The sequence below is a fragment of the Marmota monax genome, unplaced genomic scaffold (genome assembly GCF_021218885.2).
Source record: "Marmota monax isolate L192 unplaced genomic scaffold, Marmota_monax_Labrador192_F-V1.1 WCK01_AAM20220418_F8-fsc00164, whole genome shotgun sequence".
Classification (NCBI taxonomy): domain Eukaryota; kingdom Metazoa; phylum Chordata; class Mammalia; order Rodentia; family Sciuridae; genus Marmota; species Marmota monax.
Window position 1 is genome coordinate 3,570,537 of NW_026693313.1, and position 20,450 is coordinate 3,590,986.

A 20,450-nucleotide genomic window follows, 5' to 3' on the forward strand; every position below is an offset into this window, starting at 1 on the left:
CGCCGGCGCGCTCCGCCCACAAGAGCGTGCCTGGCGCGATGACGTAGAGGCGCCGGAGCACGGTGTGGGCGACGCCAAGTCTCTGCTGGGTCTGTGGGCGGAGGTGCGTGGCGATCCTCTGAGCTGCCGGGGAGAGTGTGGTGCGTGGAAGACCGCGGGGTTCGGAATAAAGACCGGAGAGGAAAGAGAGGCCCGGCACCTGTCCTCCGGGCGCTGGGGTCAGGGTGCTGTCCCGCATTTCCTCGAGCCCTTCGTGGCGTGCCGGGCAGCTGTCCCGCGCTGTCTCCTCGTGGATTCCTTCTGGGGTGTCGCCCTGCGCCCAGGCGTTCGGGCTGGAGGGTTAATTTGGGGGTACGATGGGCAGTTTCCTTCGAGCGCAGATCATGGAGAGACTGGGTGGTTTAGCAAAGGAGCCCACGATCTGGAGCCCTGGCTTTACTGTTTCTTTGAAGCGGGGCCGGGAACTAACCTAATCTCATTTGATCTCATCTTTAAAATGAGATTGTTGAATCACTACGTAATTTTTTTTTTCCTCCTCCCAGTACTGGGGACTGAACCCAATTGGTGCATGTGAGGCAAGCGCTCTGCCACTCAGCTGCATCCCTAGCCAGAATCACTGTGTGAATTTTAAGGGCCCTTTCATCTCTACCGTTGTGAAACTCCTCCGGGAGTTGACCTTTTATCCTTCTCCTGAATGAGAAAGGTTTACGTAATGGACCTGCTTTACACCTGGGATGGGCATGCCAAAGGGGAGTTTCGTTAATTGGCTGCTGGTAGAAGTTGTTTGCTTATAGTATTTGTGCATTTCAGGTATACAATTTTAGTTTTGTTAAATGGTCAGAATGTCTGTGTGTTTTAATGTTAGCACAGTTTGATGGACACTTCATATTTTGTCTTATTTCAGACGCAGATCCCCAAAGTGTACTCAAGTTGATGCTTTTGAATTTCGTGTTACTTTCTTTCTATTAGGATTATTGAGGTCATCTGCACCTTCTGACTGGAAAAAAGATGGTCAACGTCTTGAAAGGAGTGCTTATAGAATGGTTAGTAGTTTTATGAGTTTTAAATTGACATATCAAAGCTTGATTTACATATATCATTTTCTAAAATCCTGTCTGTGTAAAATCTGGATGAAATCAAATAAGCTTTTTCTACTTCAGTTTTCTTATTTAACAAGTGAGATTTTGTTGGCTAAGTTTACTTCCAGGTGCCAAATTTCAGTGTCTGTTAAATTGATGTAATTGGCACAATTTCCAACGATTTTTGATCTGAAGTAGCATATTTGTTAGATTAGGCCTTATAGAGTAACAGTTAGTGCCATATTCTCAAACCATCAGGAGTTGACTAGAATTTTAGGGTTTGCACGATCCCATTACCAACTGGTTTTTAAAAAGGGAAAAAAAATCAGGTTTCTTGAACTCCTTTGCACACTAAAAAGATGATTGACAAAGTTGAATTACTCAAAGCAGTCTAAAGTCTATGGCTTAAATACCATGCAGTCTTAAAACCTGAATTGGTCTTCCCTTGATTGTTTGCACCATCAATAATTCTTTCATCTGGAAACCCTGAACATACTTATCCAAAAATACTACTGTCTGTCTTGTTATGGCCCTAATATGAGCCACTGATGGATGATCATACTGTTTGTTTACTGTGATGGTAAGGCTCAGGAGAAGCAAGGCCAAACCCTAGGGTGCCAACATTTAAAGCCGCACTATCCAATAGAAGTATAATTTGAGCCTACATATATAGGCTTAAATTTTGTAGGAGCCACATTAAAAAGTAAAATGAAACAAATGAAATTATTTTTTTATCCAACATATCGAAAGTAGTATTTTTTCAGCATGTGCTCCCCTCCACAAAAAAAAAAAAATTTTTAAGTCCATTGTCTATTTTACAGCACATTCACAGACTAACCATATTTCAAGTGCTGTGTAGTAAACCTGACTGACTAGTAGGCTCCCCAGTGAATAGTGCAGATTTACAGTTTGGGCAGAGGGGATTCCAACAAAAATAGTCAGTGAGGTAAGGGTGTATCTAAGGAAGAAAATAGATAAACAGATTAACAGGAAGGGGAGTTGGCTATGGTGATGAGATGTAGAATGAGGTAAACACAGAATAGAAGCCATGAGTTTGGTGTGTTTTGTTTTCTGGGATTGAACTCAGGGGCATCTAATACTAAGCCATGTCCCCAGCCTTTTTTCTTTTTTATTTTGAGGGTCTCACTAAGTTCCTTAGGGCCTCATTATATTGATGACGCTGGCCTCAAACCTTTGATCCTCCTGCCTCAGCCTCAGCCAGTGGGATTATAGGTGTGTGATACCACACCTGGGGAAGTGGTGGTTTTTGATGCAAGCTCTTTGATGGTGTGGTGTGATAGATGGCCAGTGTTCCAATATCCTCAGCAAATAACTTAACAAGACCCCAGTAGATGCCTGAAACTACAGATAGTACCTAATCACAAATTTAATGCCTTCTCCCTCTTAAATAGGCTTTTATCACACTCTGTGGCCATAACTGTAGTGGGTTGAGGTGCAAAAGCAAAACATTTCTTTTTCATCAATTCACTATAGAAGATTCGTTCTTATTGTGAATCTTAGAAACTTCAAACTTTTTTTTTTAATCCTTATTAAGTCAAGAAGTTTCACCTTTTCATGTAAAGGAAATGAGCTGGATCCATGGGAAAGTAACTGGTTAGAGCTGATATGGTGATGTTCCCCTGTAGTCTCAGCTACTCTAGGGAGACTGAGGCAGGAGGATCACAACAAGTTTGAGACCAAGCTTGGCAATTTAGGAAGACCCTATCTCAAAAAGAACTGGAGATGTAGCTCGGTGGTAGAATGCCTGTCAGTTCAATCCCCAGTAGAGAAGGAAGCAGGAGGAGAAAATTGATTAACAGATTACTATTTTTTTATAAGGAGCATGAGTGACTACATTTTGACTTTTAGCCTACTAAGTACAGGAGCTAAGTCCAAAACAATAACCTCCTGTATTTTTTACTTAACAGACTACATTAAGCAAATAAACCAGATTATTGTGACCATTTAGACCTTGCTTCAGTGAATAGAAAAAAATCAAGGCATTAGGTTATAAAATTCTTTCCTCCCAAGGATTATTAGGTACCAGAGATTTAAGGCCAAGGGCCTGGGGATGTAGCTTAGTGATAAATCTGAAACTGAACATTTAAGTGTGAGGCCCTGAGTTCAACCCTCAGTACAAAAAAAAAAAAAAAAAACTAAATAAAAAATGTTTATGAATTTGCATTTTTATGTCAAAACAAGATTAGTGAAAACATCTCTCGAGATCCACCATCAACTGCAAGGCTCATATTCAGCATTTTCCCAAATCTAGCCAACCACAGCAGTTACTGAAAAAGTAGCATATGCCCAACAAAACATTTGTGTCCCATTCCAGGTACTAGAGCAGACCTTGTGTGCACTTATACAGTTTGTTCAGCAGCAAAGATTTATTGCACATGTACAAATTCCAACCAGTTTACAGCATAATTGCTGAAAAGAATCTGGAGGAATGTGTGTTATTAATCCAACCTGATCTGAACCTATATTTTATCTGAGAAGCAAGTAGGAAGACCTAAGGCAAAATCAGTCTTATTTTCTTATACTATTTATAAGTCTTTTATTAGCCTTTTCCCTTTTTTTTTGGTACCTGGGACTGAACTCAGGGGCACTTGGCCACTGAGCCACATCCCCAGGCTTGTGTTTTGTATTTCATTTAGAGACAGGGTCTCACTGAGTTGCCTAGGACCTCGCTGTTGCTGAGGCTGACTTTGAACTCTCAGTGCTCCTGCTTCAGCCTTTCAAGCTACTGGAGCCTTTGCTTCTTAATAAAGCCATGTTTATTGAAGTTTCCCAGGCATCTAAAACAGTGATAGATAGATAAATAAATAGGAGATGCTTAGTAAATATTTGTTTACTGGGTGAATTTTGTTAATAGAATTGAATCACAGTTTGTGATCTCAGCCTAAATTCCAGGTTGTTTAATGTTTCTTTAGAGCCTCTATCTCTACAGTGAGAATCAAAGTGGATAAAGTATTAAGTAGAACTTCCAGGAAGCCATTGTTTTGAGGTTAGGTCCTGTAGTAGATGCCAGCAGACCAGGATAAAAAATCAAAATGGAGTCATTTAGGACTAGGATGAGTCTGTTACTCTACCTAGAACCGTGGGTCTTTGTAATGGTAAAACCTGTAAGTCATGCTGGGAAATTAGAAGTTGTGACTCTGGTTAACTTAATATTGCCCCTGATGTCCCTTTCTCTTATGGCTTGGACCAAATATTTATTGAATACATACATTATGCTAGACCTTAATCTCCAACCCCATATATCTGTTCAGACAAAACCCAGACTTTGAAAACATTTGAGCCAGACATGATGAGACACACCTGTAATCCCAGCTACTTGGGAGGCTGAGGCAGGAGGATTAAAAGTTTGAGGCCAACCTGGCCAATTTAGCGAGATCCTATCTCCAAATTTATTTAGTTTTGGTAGTGCAGAATGACCCCAGATACAATTTACCACTGAACTATACCCCCAGCCCTTTTTGTTTTTTATTTTGAGACATGGTCTCACTAAATTGCTTAGGGCCTTGCTAAATTGCTAAGGCTGTCCTTGAGCTTGTGATCCTCTTATCTCAGCCTCCCAAGCTGTTGGGATTATAGGTGTGCAGTGCATTAGGCTTCAAAATTTTAAAAATATAAAATTTCCAGCACTGGAAAGAAAAGAGAAAGAAAAAACATAAGAGGGGAATAAACTTAATTGAACAAAACCATTTCATATTCAGTAATATTTTTTTTTAATTTTTTTGTAGTTGTAGATGGACAGCATACCTTTATTTTATTTGTTTATTTTTATGTGGTGCTGAGGATCCAGTCCAGTGCCTCACACCTGCTAGGCAAGTGATCTTTCACTGAGCTACAGTCCCAGCCCCTTCAGTAACATTTTCTAAAACGTTCTATTTATGGAAAAAATGCTTTTAAAATTTTTAAATAATATACTGGTTGCCTAATTATCATCAGAGGGATAATTTACCATTGATTAAGTCAAGATTATTATTTTATTGGATGGACGGTACTAACAACTTTGACCAGTTAAGTTTGTAGAGCTGGTAGTCTCGGTAGACACATGGTAAATTTGTTTTTTTCCCCAGAAACATTTATAGAAGCTATATACTAAGGTTGTTTGAGAGGGAAGGTATCTGCCCTTTGCAAAAACATTTTTTTCTGTTCAATATCCCTGATTCCAGGACATTGGCCAAGTATCTATATGAACTCGGTTTGGGGGTTGTTTTGTTTTGTTTCTCCATGCCAGTAGGATTCTCCCACACTCCATGAAAAATTAGAATATCCCTTTGTTCAGACAAGACTATTTTAAGGCCTCACGTTTCATATTGAAACACCCTCTAAACATTGAATATCTTTAAACAAAAAATAATAGTAAAAGAGTCTTTCAAACCATTACAGTTATCCACAATTTCAGTATATGCTTGAAAATCAACTTGAATTCTTTCTACTCTTTTTTTTTTTTTGGTTGGGGATGGTATGGTACCAGGGATTGAACTCAGGAGCACTTGACCACTGAGCCACATCCCCAGCCCTATTTTGTATTTTATTTAGAGACAGGGTCTTGCTGAGTTGCTTAGGTACTCAGACTCCTCAACTGCTGGGATTATAGGTGTGTGCCACCACACCGGGCTAAACTCTTGATTTTGTACCAGTCATGCTGGGAAGTTAGAAAAGGTAATTGATTTGAAGATTATAAAGTATATTCTTCTAGGACAGCTGAGTGTGTGATTTTTTTTATAGGATATTTTGAGGTTCTTAACAGAGCCTGAAACTATCTTAACAGTCAAGGACCAAAAGGCCCTGGAGGGTGAAGTGGGCACCAGGGTCACCACTTGAGTCCTCTCTTTTCTTTGTTGCAGGGAAGGAAGGGTGCAGCTTTGTGGTTGAACTCTAAAACTGAGGGATCTTGTCTTCCCTCCCCCCTCACCTATGTCTACTCCTAAATTGCTCTTTACTCTTTGCTCTAGCCCCACTCCCACTCTCTTCTCCATATATAGGCAAGAAAACAGGGAAATGCTGGTATTTTTTGTTTTGTTTTTAAGAATCTGAGTAAGAAAACTGTAGTTTTAAAGAAGCGGAAACTGGTTTCCCTCCTCATTTTCTTTCTGTAATATCATCTGGATGTACCCTGTTAAACTGGCTGTCACCCCCAGGTTCCTTCTAGAATTGCTTTTTAAGCTCTTTTTAATTTTCTTTTTCTCCTATTGCTCTTTGTCAATGATTAATTTGTTTGCCTCAATGAAATTTTTCAATGTGTGGTGTGTTACTGCTTTACAGATTTATTTTTATTCTGTAATTGCCAAAATTAGGGAAAGACTGAAGATAGGAAATTTAACATTTTCTGCATCTGCTTAAATCTGACCATTGTGTATCTCTTTGTACAAAGACCCCATTTTCTCTCTCATCCATCACCAGCTCTTTCTACCTTGAGATATTCATTCTCATTCTGCCCTTTATGCCTACTTTTCCTGTTGGCCACTCACCCAGAAAGCTGCAGACTCCATGCCATCCCTCATCCCTTGGAATCTTGCTGTCTTACAGCTCTCTCTGCCAATTTTTTTAAAATTACTTCTTCTACCCTCCCCCAATCCTTTTTACATTGCTTTCTGGGACACACAGCAGAATCCCCTATATTTTTTTTTAATATAGATCTTTTTTTCCATTTTTATTTATTTATTTATTTGGTTGGGGATGGGTACCAGGGATTTTTCCATTTTTATTTTATTTTATTTATTTTTTGGTTGGGGATGGGTACCAAATCCAGGGCCTCACACATGCCAGGCAAGTGCTTTACCACTGAGCCACAATTCCAGCCCAGAATCCCCTATATCTTGAACCTCTTCTGAACATTCTCTTTTCCTGTAACAAAACCTTGCTTTCTCTTTAGGCCCTGTTTGATCCCAGCATTACCAGGTTTCTCCTCCTCTACCAAGTGGTCACTTTTATCCTCCAATACATCTTGTGCCATTTGGCCAAAAAATGGTTTGGTACCTACCTTACTCCTCATTGCCACTTCCGGAAATTCATCCATCTTTTTCTATAGAAACACCCATGAATCTCAGGTTCTCAGACTATGCCAGTCATCAGCCATTCTCTTTATAATTACCCACAAACACCCAAATCTTTTCTGAAGGTTTTTTTTTTTTTCAATAGCTCTCCTTTATAATCTTTAATGATTTCAGTATCTATGTAGACTATCCTTTTAATACCCCACACTCAATTTCCTGAGCTCCAATGAGCTTGTCCTCTGCCATGCTACAGCCACTCATTCACAGTCATGCCCGACCTGTCCTCTTCAGTGCTGCAATCTCAGAATCTCATTTTCTGGCATCTGACTCTGATCACCACCACCTCTTTCCACTTGGCTTCCTCTATACCTTTTCTCTATGTTCTTCAGCTCCACTGGCCCTGCAGCCTATTGCTCCTCCTACCTTTTCAGATGCCTACATCTCTTTCCAGCTCCCACTTTTTTTTTTTTTTGGTAAGGGATTAAACCCAGGGGCACTTAACCACTGAGCCACATCCCAGCGCTTTTTTTATTTCGAGACAGGATCTCACTAAGCTGCTAAGGCTGGCTTTAAGCTCACTATTCTCCTGCCTCAGCCTCCCAAGCCACTGGAATTACAGGCATGCACCACTAAGCTGGTGCTCCCATTTTTTTTCTGCTTGTCATCGTGGGCTTTCTCAGCACACCTATTTCTATTCACTTCTAATTGTTCTCTGCTCATTCTGAAGCCCCCTCCAGGGAGCTTTCCTCCTGTGACTCCATCCAAATTGCTCTTGTCAAGGTCAGTAACTTTGTACATTGGTGGTCAGTTCTTGGTCCTCAACTTTCTTACTACACCTATGAACAGCAGATAACACAATTTTTTTTTTTTTAATAACACTCTTTTTTTTCTAAAACAGTTTTGTCCCGGTAGCTCTGGAACACTTTAGGTCTCTTCTTCGTAATTTCTTTTGCTGAGTCCTTCCTGATGTTTCTTTTCTTTCTTTCTTTTTTTTTTTTTTTTAAGTTGCAGATGGACACATTACCTTTATTTTATTTATTTTATATGGTGCTGAGGATTGAACCCAGTGCCTCACACGTGCTAGGCAAGCACTCTATCACTGAAGTACAACCCCATCCCTTCTTCCTAACCTTTTGATTATGGGATGTCCAGGGTTCGGTTCTTGCACTCTTCTCTGTAGCTGTACTTAGGGAGCTGGTGGCATGTCATGTCATTTCTATAAAAAATAGCTTCATCTTTCCATTGCTCAAAAATCTTGGCATCTCTTTGGTTCTTCTCTGTCAAAGCTCGTGTCTACTCTCAGCAAATTATGTTGGCTGTATGTCCACAGTTATCCAGAATTCAACCACTTCTCATTTCCAGGGTCACCACCAACTCCTGGTCCTTAGCATTATCATCTCTCATCTGGATTACTGAGGTTTCCACGTTTTCCCTGTTTCCACCCTTTCCTCTGCTGCTTCCAGTTTTTTCTAAGTGCAGCAACTAGTATCCTCACATTTAAAATTTGTAGTACATAGATTAAATCATGTCATTCAGTAAAGGCAAAACTCCCCAGAATCAACTCCAAGGTTCGTACTCACCTAGTAACTGAAGTAAATCCTTTCCTTTGTTAACTTAATACTTGTTTGTACTTAAATAAAACTTATTTTCAGTAAATTGCACTGATCTCTTAGATTAAATTGTTGTCTTTATAATTAATTTTGACATTCCTCAGAGCACCAAAAGATCGTGCAAAATTACATTTTCTCTAAAAATTTTTTAAAAATTGCATGCGATTTGGCATTCTTATGGGTTTTTTTGCTGAACAGATTATATTAAATCTAAAGAGTGGCCTTTGTCATTATTCAGGGTTTTTAATGCTGTAAATCTGTACTACCTACCAAGAAATTGTATTCCTCCTTCTTTTATAACTACTCTGCTTAGTAAAAACTAAAAAATTCACCAGTAAATACAATTAAATTTGGATCTTCTTTGAATTTTTGAGTTCAGTATTCTCAAAGTGGTTTTATTATTAGGATTTCCTTCAGATTCTGAATTTTCTGAAAGGAAAAAACTCTAGTACCTATTGCAAGCCGAATACTGTCTTGGCATTTATCTCCTTTAATTTCCATAACAGTTCTGTTACATGTACTCCCATATGGTTGGAAACATAGGCTCTGAAAGGTTTAGTACATATCAGGGTCAAAGAGGTAAGTGTTGAAGTTGGACTTGAATCCTGATCTAACTTTCTATATACCCTGACTTATCAAAATTACTAACATTTCAGAAGTTAATTTGTCGTAGGAAAGAACTGAACAACTATTGGCTCTTAAATGTAATCATCATGGATAAGTAAGGAAATTCATTTTTTTTTTTTTAATCAGTTAAGGAAACTGACTCTAGGTCCTATTAACTACAAAGCTTTGAATATTCTTTTTTTCCCCTTGAAAGTGAAAAATTATTTTATCAGTGACCTCTTTCTCTTAAACGTGCACTAACAGGTCTAGAACAAAGTTATCTGTGTAAATAATTCATACTGAGGCAGAGATAAAATGAATTGCATAATCATTCAGAACTTTAATCATCCTAAAAATTCTATTTGCTCAAGTCTTTGTGTGTGGTTTGACTCAAAATGTCTTCTAATTATGTGTTCCTCTGTCCAGCGATCCTGCCATGAAGCAGTTTCTACTGTACTTGGATGAGTCCAATGCCCTGGGGAAGAAGTTCATCATTCAAGATATCGATGACACTCATGTCTTCGTAATAGCAGAGTTGGTTAATGTCCTCCAGGAGCGAGTAGGTGAATTAATGGACCAAAATGCTTTTTCTCTTACCCAGAAATAAAATATCAGATATTGACTGCTTAGGAATTGTAAGGAACAAATAGGAAAGACTGTCCCCATTCGGTGGCGTATGTAGCTGAGGAGCATGCTGTGGGAAAGACTATAATCATTTGTTCAGACAAAAACCCAGAACTGATTTTTGTTGTACTTCAGAATTAAAAGTAAAAAAAAAAAGACCTTTAACAATTGGCTGTAATTTGGCTTTTATTATCCTTTAACAAAATAAAAACAAATGTTTTTCCTATCTTTTTAATACCAATTTAATACATTAAGAATAATGGTTGCTGGGGCAGGGGTTATGGCCCAGCAGTAGAGCACTCGCTAGCACGTGTGAGGCGGTGGGTTTGATCCTCAGCACCACATAAAAATAAATAAAATAAAGGTATAAAGAAAAAAAATAATGGTTGCTGAGTGTAGTGGTATGTGCCTGTAATCCTAGCTACTCTGGAGGCTGAGGCAAAAGGATTGCAAGTTCAGAGTTAGCCTGGGCAATTTAACAAGACTATGTCTCAAAATCAAAATAAAAACAGCTGGGAATGTATTTCAGTGTTAGAGCATCTCTGGGTTTAATCCCCAGTACTGTAAATGTGTGGAAAGAGTGTGTGTACATGCCTTTAAACGATCATTGTAATCTCAGTATCTGTTTTGCTTTTCTTATTAATGATTGTGGACTTGTGGCTATGGTTGTTTTGTTTTAATTAGAAATTTCACAGATCTGCTGGGGGCAACCTATCAAAGACTGAGGCAGAAGGATTGCAAGTTCAAACCCAGCGTCTGCAATTTAGAGAGATCATACCTCAAATATTTTTAAAATTTTTTTCTTTATTCAGACTTTGTTGGTCACATTTTCCTGTCAAATCAAACATTCTTTTATAAAAAAATGAGAGGGCCAAACAAAATGGTAGCATAAATATGCATTTATGTGTAGCCAATAGTTGGAAAAATACCTGCAACATAATGGATAACTTGGAGGAGATGGGTTGGAAAACTTGGATATTGCATTTTGTAAACTTCTCTGCCATATGAAGCCACATGTGTGTTAAAACATTGAGGAGTGATTAAAACAAAGGAAATGCTTTTTTTTTTTTTTTTTTTTTTTTTTTTGAGAGAAAGAGAATTTATTTATTTTAGTTTTCAGTGGACACAACATCTTTGTTTGTATGTGGTGCTGAGGATCGAACTCCAGGCCTCAGGCATGCCAGGCGAGCGCGCAACCACTTGAGCCACATCCCCAGCCCCGGAAATGCAGTTGATGTCTGCTTTAATGGAAGTAAATATTACATTTTCATCCATATGCTCCAAATCCAGCTAAACCAGATGATTTTACCCTTTTACATGCTATTTGCTAGTCTAGTTAAAAACATACAATAAAATACAGAGGATTTCAAAGTGAATAAAAACTCATCTTTGAAATATTTTTTTTAAAAAGAAAATTAGATTTACTCATATGTTATTCCCTATAATAAGAATCCTTGTTAAACAAATGGAAAGAGAAAAACAGGAGCAGCCAACCTCGTGGGAAGTAATGTATTAGGTTGAAATGTAAACTCTGATAGGGACTGTGCCTCCCTTCCTGAGGATATTGCCATGGGGGTAGGTTCCTATAATGGGAATTTTCCAATGAAAGAGAACTTTATTGATGATAATGGAACCATATCAAACCCAGTTTACCACCTTCCTTTCCATATGTTTACTCAAAGCATCTGTGCATCATTTTAATTCATTTACTCATTTAAATCTAGAAATTTTCACAGTTTGGCATATTTATTATGATTCCTATCTATATTCCTCAGTTTTGATTCACACACAATCAAATAATTTCTATAGATTACTGATATGTCTGGTACTAAAACTTGGTAAGTAGAAGATATGTTTCTACAGAATTTCCAGCTGTACTGAAATGTTACTGGACCTTATATTTTAGTCCTGTCTAAATCAATATTTTTAAATATTTTTTTAGTTGTAGATGGACACAATATCTTTATTAATTTATTTTTACGTGGTGCTGAGGATTGAACCCAGTGCCTCACACATCAAGGTAAGCATTCTACCACTGAACTACAGCCCCAGCCCCTAAATCAATTTTTAATATGCCCCAGTCATTTGTTACCTAATACCTTTTTTGTTAATATGGTAGAATCTTAGAGTTTAAAAGGTATGGAGAAAACTACAAATTGAACAGGGATTACAAAGAGTATTAAGTGAAGGAAGTCTTTATTTCGTTTGTGTTTGTTTTGATGATGGACCCTTATTTTATTTATTTATATGCAAGTGCTGAGAATCGAACCCAGTGCCTCACACATGCTAGGCAAGTGCTCCACTAACCCCCCCCCCCCCCCATTAGCTCTTATTTTTAAGAAGTTATGTTCGGGTAAATGTTAAATATCTTTCTTTTGAGACTGTTAAGAAACATAAGACAGTGTAACCGTAGGAAGTCCCCTTGCAGTTAGTGGCTTGTCTGGCTGCGAGTGAACAGGAAATGTGCCAGTGACTCTTTGCACCCACCCTGTCTCTTGGGGTCTGATTTCTATTTGATTTGGCATAATTTAGAAGCCCAGAACAAGACTTGTTGTGGGCTTGGCACTGGAGAATTTACTGTTATTTTTTAACAAAGCCTTTTCTATTGGAAAAAGATAGCATTAACCTGAATTTTCTTAACTGCATGAAAAAAAAAACATTTTAACTTGAGGAGGGTAGCTGGTCAGTCACGCGGATCTGTGCACTAAAATTGATTTAGAGTTGTACTTCTTTTTTTTTTTTTTTTGTAGATAGGTGCAATACTTTTACTTATTTATTTTTTTGTGTACTAAAGATGGAACCCAGTGCCTCCCACGTACTAGGTGAGTACTCTATCTACCACTGAGCCACAACCCCAGCCCAGAGTTGATAAGTGTCTTTTATTATAACTGTATTGGATCAGAAACTCTTAATTCCTTCAAACCCCCATTTCCTTGGGAAATTTAGTGGGATCCTGTGTGTTTGCATCACAGTTGATATAAAAATGTGTATTGAGAAATCAGTTCAGGTGAGCAGTAACTAAACATTACTGATAATAAATAACAAAGATTAGCCTCCTTTTTTCTGATACACTATAGATGGTAATCAAAATTATTAATGATTTTATTGCTGTTAACATTAGCTAAAACAGGTGATTTTACATAATTGTACTTTTGGGGGGAGAGAAACTGAGGATTGAACTCAGGGACACTCAACCACTGAGCCACATCCCCAGCCCTTTTTATTTTTTGAGATAGTCTTGCTTAATTGCTGAGGCTGGCTTTGGATTTGTGATCCTCCTGCCTCAGGCTCCCAAGCCACTTGGATTATAGGTGTGTGCCACCATGCCTGGCTATTTTGTCTCTTAATGGATGAAAAAATGGTATATGTTAAAGATGAAGAGATTAGGGGCTGGGGTTTGTAGCTCAGTGGTAGAGTGCTCGCCTAGCATGCACGAGGCACTGGGTTTGATTCTCAGTACCACATAAATGCAAAACAAAGATAATTGTGTCCACCTAAAACTTTAAATATTTACAAAAAAGAAAAGATTCATCCAAAAAAAAAAAAGATGGAGAGATGATGCAGTTTGCAAATATAGCCAATACATATTCTCAAATGTGCGTAGTTCTTTTCCATTTGCAGGAAAGTTATCTGTTGAGATTTTTTAATAAGATTTTAAAACACTGTCAATTATAGGAAAGTAATTGACAGCATTGACTGGATCCATCACCTCCCTGCTCACCAGCACTGGGATCTCCCACACATCACTGAATTTCTCTGTACTTCTCGATCCTCATCTGTAAAAACAGGAAACCTACTTTCAAAGATGAGATGATTGTTAAGTTAACACACATAAAGCAGATAGTTATGAAATTTAGTTGCCGTGAATCTAGAAGAGCACAGTGACAAAGGGAATAAATGAAATTTTTAGCGCACAAAATTTTTTCCTCTGCTGTCACCATGCAGTGGGAGAAGCAGCAAATGAGGGAGGAGGGGAACTCCTAGAACAAAAGCACTGGGGAGATAGGTCCACAGCTGCCCAGTGTCATTGCTGATTTTGAAACTGATCACCAGAGAGTTACCTGGTGGTTAAATAGACCTTTCCTATCTTTGCTTTCATTCTGGAATGATTGTCTATATAGATATAGAACGCTTGGGTCACAATGCATTTCCATCAAAACTGAGCCATTTTTCATTGTCCTCAAACATTTACTCTCTGAGTCCAGTTTGAATTTTATTCTTTCAAATAACTTTTCTCTCTGGATTACAGGAGTTTCCCTCAAGTCATTTTTCTTGTTTGTTCACCCTACTGTTAGTTTTCTAATTGGATCTCAATCCCTTTCTCCTTTCCTTTATTCCTCTGCATTGTTTATTATTTCTTTTATATTTTAAAGTTTGACCAGTGTATCTCTTGTTAATTTTTCCTAGAATATGTGAGTCTTCTTGGTTTCCTCAAGTTCTGGTAGTCTGTTTTGCTTTGCTTGGAGGATTCTTTTAAGTTTTTAGATGAACAGGTTTTCTATTATAACTTTAATACTTCTATTCTTTGGGGGGTTTGTTTGTTGTTTTCAGCCCTGAATTGAGCCTAGGGCTGCCTATCGCTGTGCTACATCGCCAGCCCTTTTTTGGTTTTCTGTTTTTGAGACAGTGCGGGGAACTTAGTGAGACCCTATGTTCAAATATGTGATCCCTCCTGCCTCAGCCTCCTGAATTGTTGAGATTACAGGCATCTTTTTGTTTTTCTTAGAAACATATGAACACAGTTCTTTATTTCTCCGTGATTAATACCTTATCTCATTTTCTTTTTAAAGTTTTTGATTGGCTCATAATTGTACATATTTGTAAGGTACAGTGTAATAATTCAATACATGTAAACTATAATTTTCAAATCAGAATAAATAGCATTTCCATCTCCTTAAACATTTACCATTCTGTTGGGAACCTTCAAGCTTCTCTCTTTTAGTTCCTTATAAAATATTTGATAAATCATTGTAAACTGGTCTTCCACTTCTGCAGTGGAAGGCTAAAACTCGCTCCTCCCATCTAACTATACATTGGTCCTCCTTATCCATTTCATTGCTTTTTAAAATTTTCTATTCCAGGAATGCTTTCAAATTGGTCACTAAACTGGATTCACTTTTTAGTGAAAATCGGTTCCTGCTGTTTTCACAGTGATTTTATTTTGGTCTTGATCATTTGTTCCATTGTACTCACTTTAAACTGTTCAGTTCAGGTCCATTTGAATCTTTTTTTTAATTTCTGTATCCTTTTTTTTTTTTTAATATTTTTCTTTAGTTGTCCATCTTTTATCTATTTATAAGCGGGGCTGAGGATCAAACTAAGTGCCTCATACATGCAAGTCAAGTACTCTACCACTGAGCCACTACTCCAGCCCTATTTCTGTATCTTATTTATTTATTTTGGTACCAGGGATTGAATTGAGGGGCAGTAAAACACTGAGCTACATCCCCAGCCCTCTTGTATTTTATTTAGAGATAGCGTCTCATTGAATTGCTAAACACTTCACCATTGCTGAGGCTGGCTCTAAACTCATGATCCTCCTGCCTCAGCCTCCCAAGCCTCTGAGATTACAGGCCTGCACCACCACTCCTGGCAGTATCTTTTCTATGAGTAACGCATTCATTTAGGGGGATTGAGAAAGGGAAGCAAAAGAAGAAAACAGCATTCATAATCTGGCCAATCAGGAATAACCAGTTAGACTTTTGGTGACAACCTTTGATCCTTTTTCTAAAAATATAAAAACCATCCTGCTTGTCCATCCCAATAAGATCACAGCACTTTGACACTTTTTCACTTAATTTTTCATAATCTTTTGTTTAAAATATGGAGCAGGATTTCTGTCTCAAAGGAAAGTTTTTCTGCCTATTGAGTACATTAGAATTTTATGGGGAGCTTTTGAATATTGATACCAGCCCTCGGCCCCGTTATTCAAATTAAATTCTTCTGGGATGGGACCCATCCAGAAGAATTAATATTTTTAAAAGGTTTCCCTGGTGCTTCTAATGTGCAGTCATCTGAGAACCCCTTGCCTAGGATGTGCAATAGAGACTTTGGGTAGTATATTTTGTTGAGGGGTTCTGTTTGGTTTTCAGAAGGCTAATCTACCACCCACATCAGTTTCGTTTTACTGCCAAGGAAGTGCTGAGCCTACCCAGCAGGAACCAATTTTTGTTAAAATTCATTAATTAAATAACTAAATCCCTAAGTAGTTAGTTACAGGATTTTATTTATTGGTGGTAATTACCTGGCAGCACTCTTAATTGGTGAGTTTTTTTTTAATTATTTAATTCATTGTAAGGTACTTACTTATTTACTAATTACCATGCATAATTTTGTTTTCGGGGTTTTTTTTGTTTTTTTAAATTTACAATGCATAATTTCTTTAGTGAAACTATTAAACTGTGTAACATATAATTTCTCAAGCAGAGTCTTTCCAAGAGAGGTGTCTAATATTGAATATTAACTTGTTTTTTATAGCTATCATAGTCATTCCTGTGTCTCCCAAAACCCTCAGTGACATCTGCATTGCACAAGGTTTTTGGGTATGTAGGGAAGTTAGTTTTACACTCTGAAAAGCAGGGAGAGTAGAAGTAGGACCAGGAGAGATGTACAGACAAAACTAACTTAGTGACATGAAGAATTCAGAGAAATGTTAAAGGATTTGAACTTCCATAGGACATGAGTAGAGGAAATAGTCTTATCAGATACATTAAATCATACAGTATTTGTATAAATGATAATCAACGTATCCTGGAAATTTTAGAGAAGCAACAATGTCTTACAATAAATGTTCTGTGAGTGTTTAAACCTTTAACTATGGCTATACTGGGCAGTTGCTACAAAAGCTACCGTGAAATTTTTTTCAGTGTACCTGGGCACAGTGGCATGTGCCTGTAATCCCAGCAACTCAGGAGACTGAGGCAGGAAGATCACAAGTTCAAGGCCAGCCTCAGCAATTTAGCAAGGCCTAAGCAGCATAGTAAGACACTGTCTCAAATTTACCAAAATGACTGGGAACACAGCTCAGTGATAAAGTACCCTGGGTTCAATCCCCAGTATCAAAAAAAGAAAAAAAAGAAATGAAAAATTTCCAGTGTGAAATTGTAATGGCTGCTGCTTCTCTTTATTGGTACTGCTTAAACTTTGATGAGCACACAGATCTTGGGAAATTGTTTTAAATTCAGATTCTGGTGGAGTAGTTCTGGGCTGGGGTCTAAATTTTACATATCTAAAAAGCTTCCAGATAATGTCAGAACTACTGTTTGGTAGGTCACATTTCAAGTAGTTAAGTTCTTTCACAAAAATTGACCCAGAGTAGAATGGGGATCTCAGTTCTTAGCCCGAGCAAAGGCACATCCCGCCTAAACTATTTATATACCCTATAATACACATTTAAGTGTGTTGAGTTAGCTGTGGCTTTTAATTTCGTATCATTAATTTCCCTTCAAATTTCTCATTTCTTTTGTCTTTATATAATAATATCCAAACACAAAGAAACATTGAAGTATATATCAACATCTGTATCACTCAATGTTGGTATTCCTATTTGATTCTGATATTTTTAAAGAAATAAACAGTAAAAATAAAAAGTTGGATTTCTTTTGTGCTATTCCCTAATCATAGTCATTTTCTTGATTTTTCCAAGGGAAGTCATGAAATGGATATGTAATCTTCCATGTTTGATAGGTGTTCTGAGATAACTCTATAAGACATATTATGTGTTTTTTAGAACATAAATGATGTACAAATGTATCACCTGTAAACTATCATTCTATAATTCTTTTACAGTTCTTTCAATCTAACCATGTTGATCCTTATGATTCCTGTTTGTTCATTATAGCTGTTATTTACTGTGGAATCATATGAATACAAATCCTTATTTGTGTGTATGTGTGTGTTTCTGTCTGTCTGAACCTCATGCATGTTAAGCAAGATTGTTCTCATGTCACTGTTACAACCAGTGCGGCAATAAACATGTTTCTCTTCAACACATATAAGTGTTTCTTAATACTACACCAGCAATATGTGAAAGTCCACCATATTCTTGCCAACATTTTAGTTTTTCAAATCTGAGAGATTTGAAGTGGAATATAATTTCATGTATGTTTTTTATCTTCATATTCACTTTTTAAAACTGTTTCAGACTTGAGGGTGTAATGGGTAATTATACATCCTGGTCAATGGAAATACAAGTTATTTCAGCTTTATTTTTATTTTTATTGGATGACCTTTATCCTCGCCATGTCTTTAGAGGTGGAGGACATAGTTATTAAGATGGATGAGATACCTATATCAGTTAGAAATGCTTTTGACTGCAAGTCTCAGAACACCAATTAAAAGTGACTTAATAAAGAAGCTTAATTCTCCGATTTAACAAGAAGTCTGGAGGCAGATAGCAAAGGACTTAATCCCTCTTCTACTCTGCTATCCTAATAGTTGGTTTTTAACCTTGGCGTATTTATTGCCTCATGGTGACAAGATAGATCCTAGGATCCTGCCATTAAGTATTACATACTCACAACAGTAGCCCAGACAGAGCTCCATTCGCCTGCAGAGAAAATAAGGAAAATCTTCCTTGTCTGTATCTTTTTAAAAAATATTTTTTTAGTTGTTGATGGATCTTATTTTATTCATTTATTTATATGCAGTACTGAGAATTGAACCCAGTGCCTCACACATCTGAGGCAAGCATTCCACCTCTGAGCCACAATCCCAGCTCCCTGGTCTGTATCTTTTTTTTTTTTTTTTAATTTATTTTTTAGTTTTAGGAGGACACATGTCTTTATTTTATTTTTATATGGTGCTGAGGATCAAACCCAGTGCCCGAGCATGCTAGGCGAGCATTCTACCACTTGAGCCACAACCAGAATCTTACCACAAATCTATCCTCAGACCATTCACTGGCAAAGAGGAATGGAGGGACCAGTAATTAGATAAGAAATTGTCATTTTTTAAGAAATCCCTGGAGTCTGTCTTACAGAAAACTTACAAAAAATTTTATGTAGATACAGTCTATACATGAAGGTAGAGCTTAGTCCCTGCCATCCGTGTTTGAGTGGAGGCTATGCTGAGTGACTAGCTTCCAAAGAATAGATTTTGGAAAAAGTGAAACACTGCCTGGCCACTTGAGCAGGATTAACTCAGCAGTGAGTCATGCTGACTGAAGGGACCTCTAGTATGTGATAAGAAGGGGGCTTTACCCCTTTGATAGTTTCCTAAAACCCATATCTCCAGTCTTAACCATGAGAAGAGCACCAGATAAGCACAAATTGAAGGGGATTCCCAACCAGTACTCTTCAAAATTGTCAAGGTCATGAAAAACAAGGCAGGCCTGAGAAACTGTCACCAATCAGAAGAGACTAAGGAGACTATGACTAAATGTGAAACAACATCCCAGATGCCATCTGAGAATGAAAAAGGAAATGAGAGAAAATTTAAGACAATCTGAATAAAGTCTGAAGTTTAGTTAATAATAATATAGCAGTGATTGTTTTACTTGTGACAAATGTGCATGCTAATGTAAGATTATAAAATGTTAACCATCATGATGCAGGGATGGGGGAGCTATGTGATCCAAGGTTGGCAAATTGTCCATAAATGTATTTCGGGCCGGGGTTGTGGCTCAGTGGTAGAGCACTTGCCTAGCATGTGTGAGGCACTAGTCGATCCCTGGTACCACATAAAAATGAACAAAAGTGGGGGGTATATATATATATATATATATATATATATATATAGTATATATCTGTTTTGTGCCACTTATTGGTGATTTGGAGCAGATTATTAAATTTTTCTAAATATTGATTTCTTTATTTGTAAAATACAGGTAATAATCATAATACCTGTCTAGCAGGGTTGTTTTAAGGATTGAATAAGATAAAACATGTAACATGCTTGGGCTGGGGTTGTGGCTCAGTAGTAGAGCACTCACCTAGCATGGGTGAGGCACTGGGTTTGGTCCTTAACACCATATAAAGATAAATAAATAAAGGTATTGTTTCCATCTACAACCAAAACATATTTAAAAAAATGTAACATGCTTTGTTACATGTTATATGCAGAACTATAATATAATAAACTAGATAATGATTTCCAACTTATTTTAATGCACCTGTGTCGATTTCATTGAAATATTCACAGAACTAAAAATTGGGACTTAATGGGTTAAGCAAGTACAATAAAAAATATACACAACAAAAAAAGGCAGTGCTGCCAGGCACCCACAGGCAGAGAGACCTGTCACTGCCGCCTGCGACTCGAGGCAGCCCAAGTGTGCTTGGTAGAGTGACCCCCAAGAGAAACAAGCTTGACCACTGTGCCATCCACTGCCTTCTGACCACTGAGCCTGCAAGAAGATAGAAGACAACCTGTGTTTATCATAAATGCAAAGGCCAACAACACCAGATTAACAGACTGAAGAGTCAATATGACATTGATATGGCCAAGATCAAAACCCCAAGAGGGTCTAATGAAGAGAAGAAGGCATACGATCAGCTGACTCCTGCTTATGATGCTCTAAATGT

The 20,450-nt window shown here is 37.7% G+C and overlaps 1 protein-coding gene across 6 annotated transcripts; it reads left to right on the forward strand.

Moving 5' to 3' along the window:
- The first annotated feature begins 29 nt into the window (after positions 1 to 29).
- Positions 30 to 10,153, forward strand: Gtf2h5 (general transcription factor IIH subunit 5). Of its 6 annotated transcripts, none has more exons than XM_046456594.1 (3): positions 30 to 103; positions 970 to 1,043; positions 9,730 to 10,153. In XM_046456594.1, the coding sequence occupies exons 2-3, from the start codon at positions 1,009 to 1,011 to the stop codon at positions 9,908 to 9,910; spliced, it is 216 nt and encodes a 71-aa protein (XP_046312550.1). In that variant the 5' UTR covers positions 30 to 103; positions 970 to 1,008; the 3' UTR covers positions 9,911 to 10,153. The 6 variants fall into 6 exon arrangements, with proteins under 6 accessions (XP_046312550.1, XP_046312549.1, XP_046312551.1 ...); XM_046456593.1 differs by having other exon boundaries at positions 37 to 140; XM_046456595.2 differs by having other exon boundaries at positions 50 to 103; positions 905 to 1,043.
- Positions 10,154 to 20,450: the final 10,297 nt, after the last annotated feature.

What these genes read in the sequence shown, in the direction of transcription:
- Gtf2h5 (XM_046456594.1), top strand. Translation starts at nt 1,009, where the DNA reads ATGGTCAACGTCTTGAAAGGAGTGCTTATAGAATG. An exon ending in AAAGGAGTGCTTATAGAATG is followed by an intron (nt 1,044 to 9,729) that starts GTTAGTAGTTTT and finishes TCCTCTGTCCAG; the next exon opens with CGATCCTGCCATGAAGCAGT.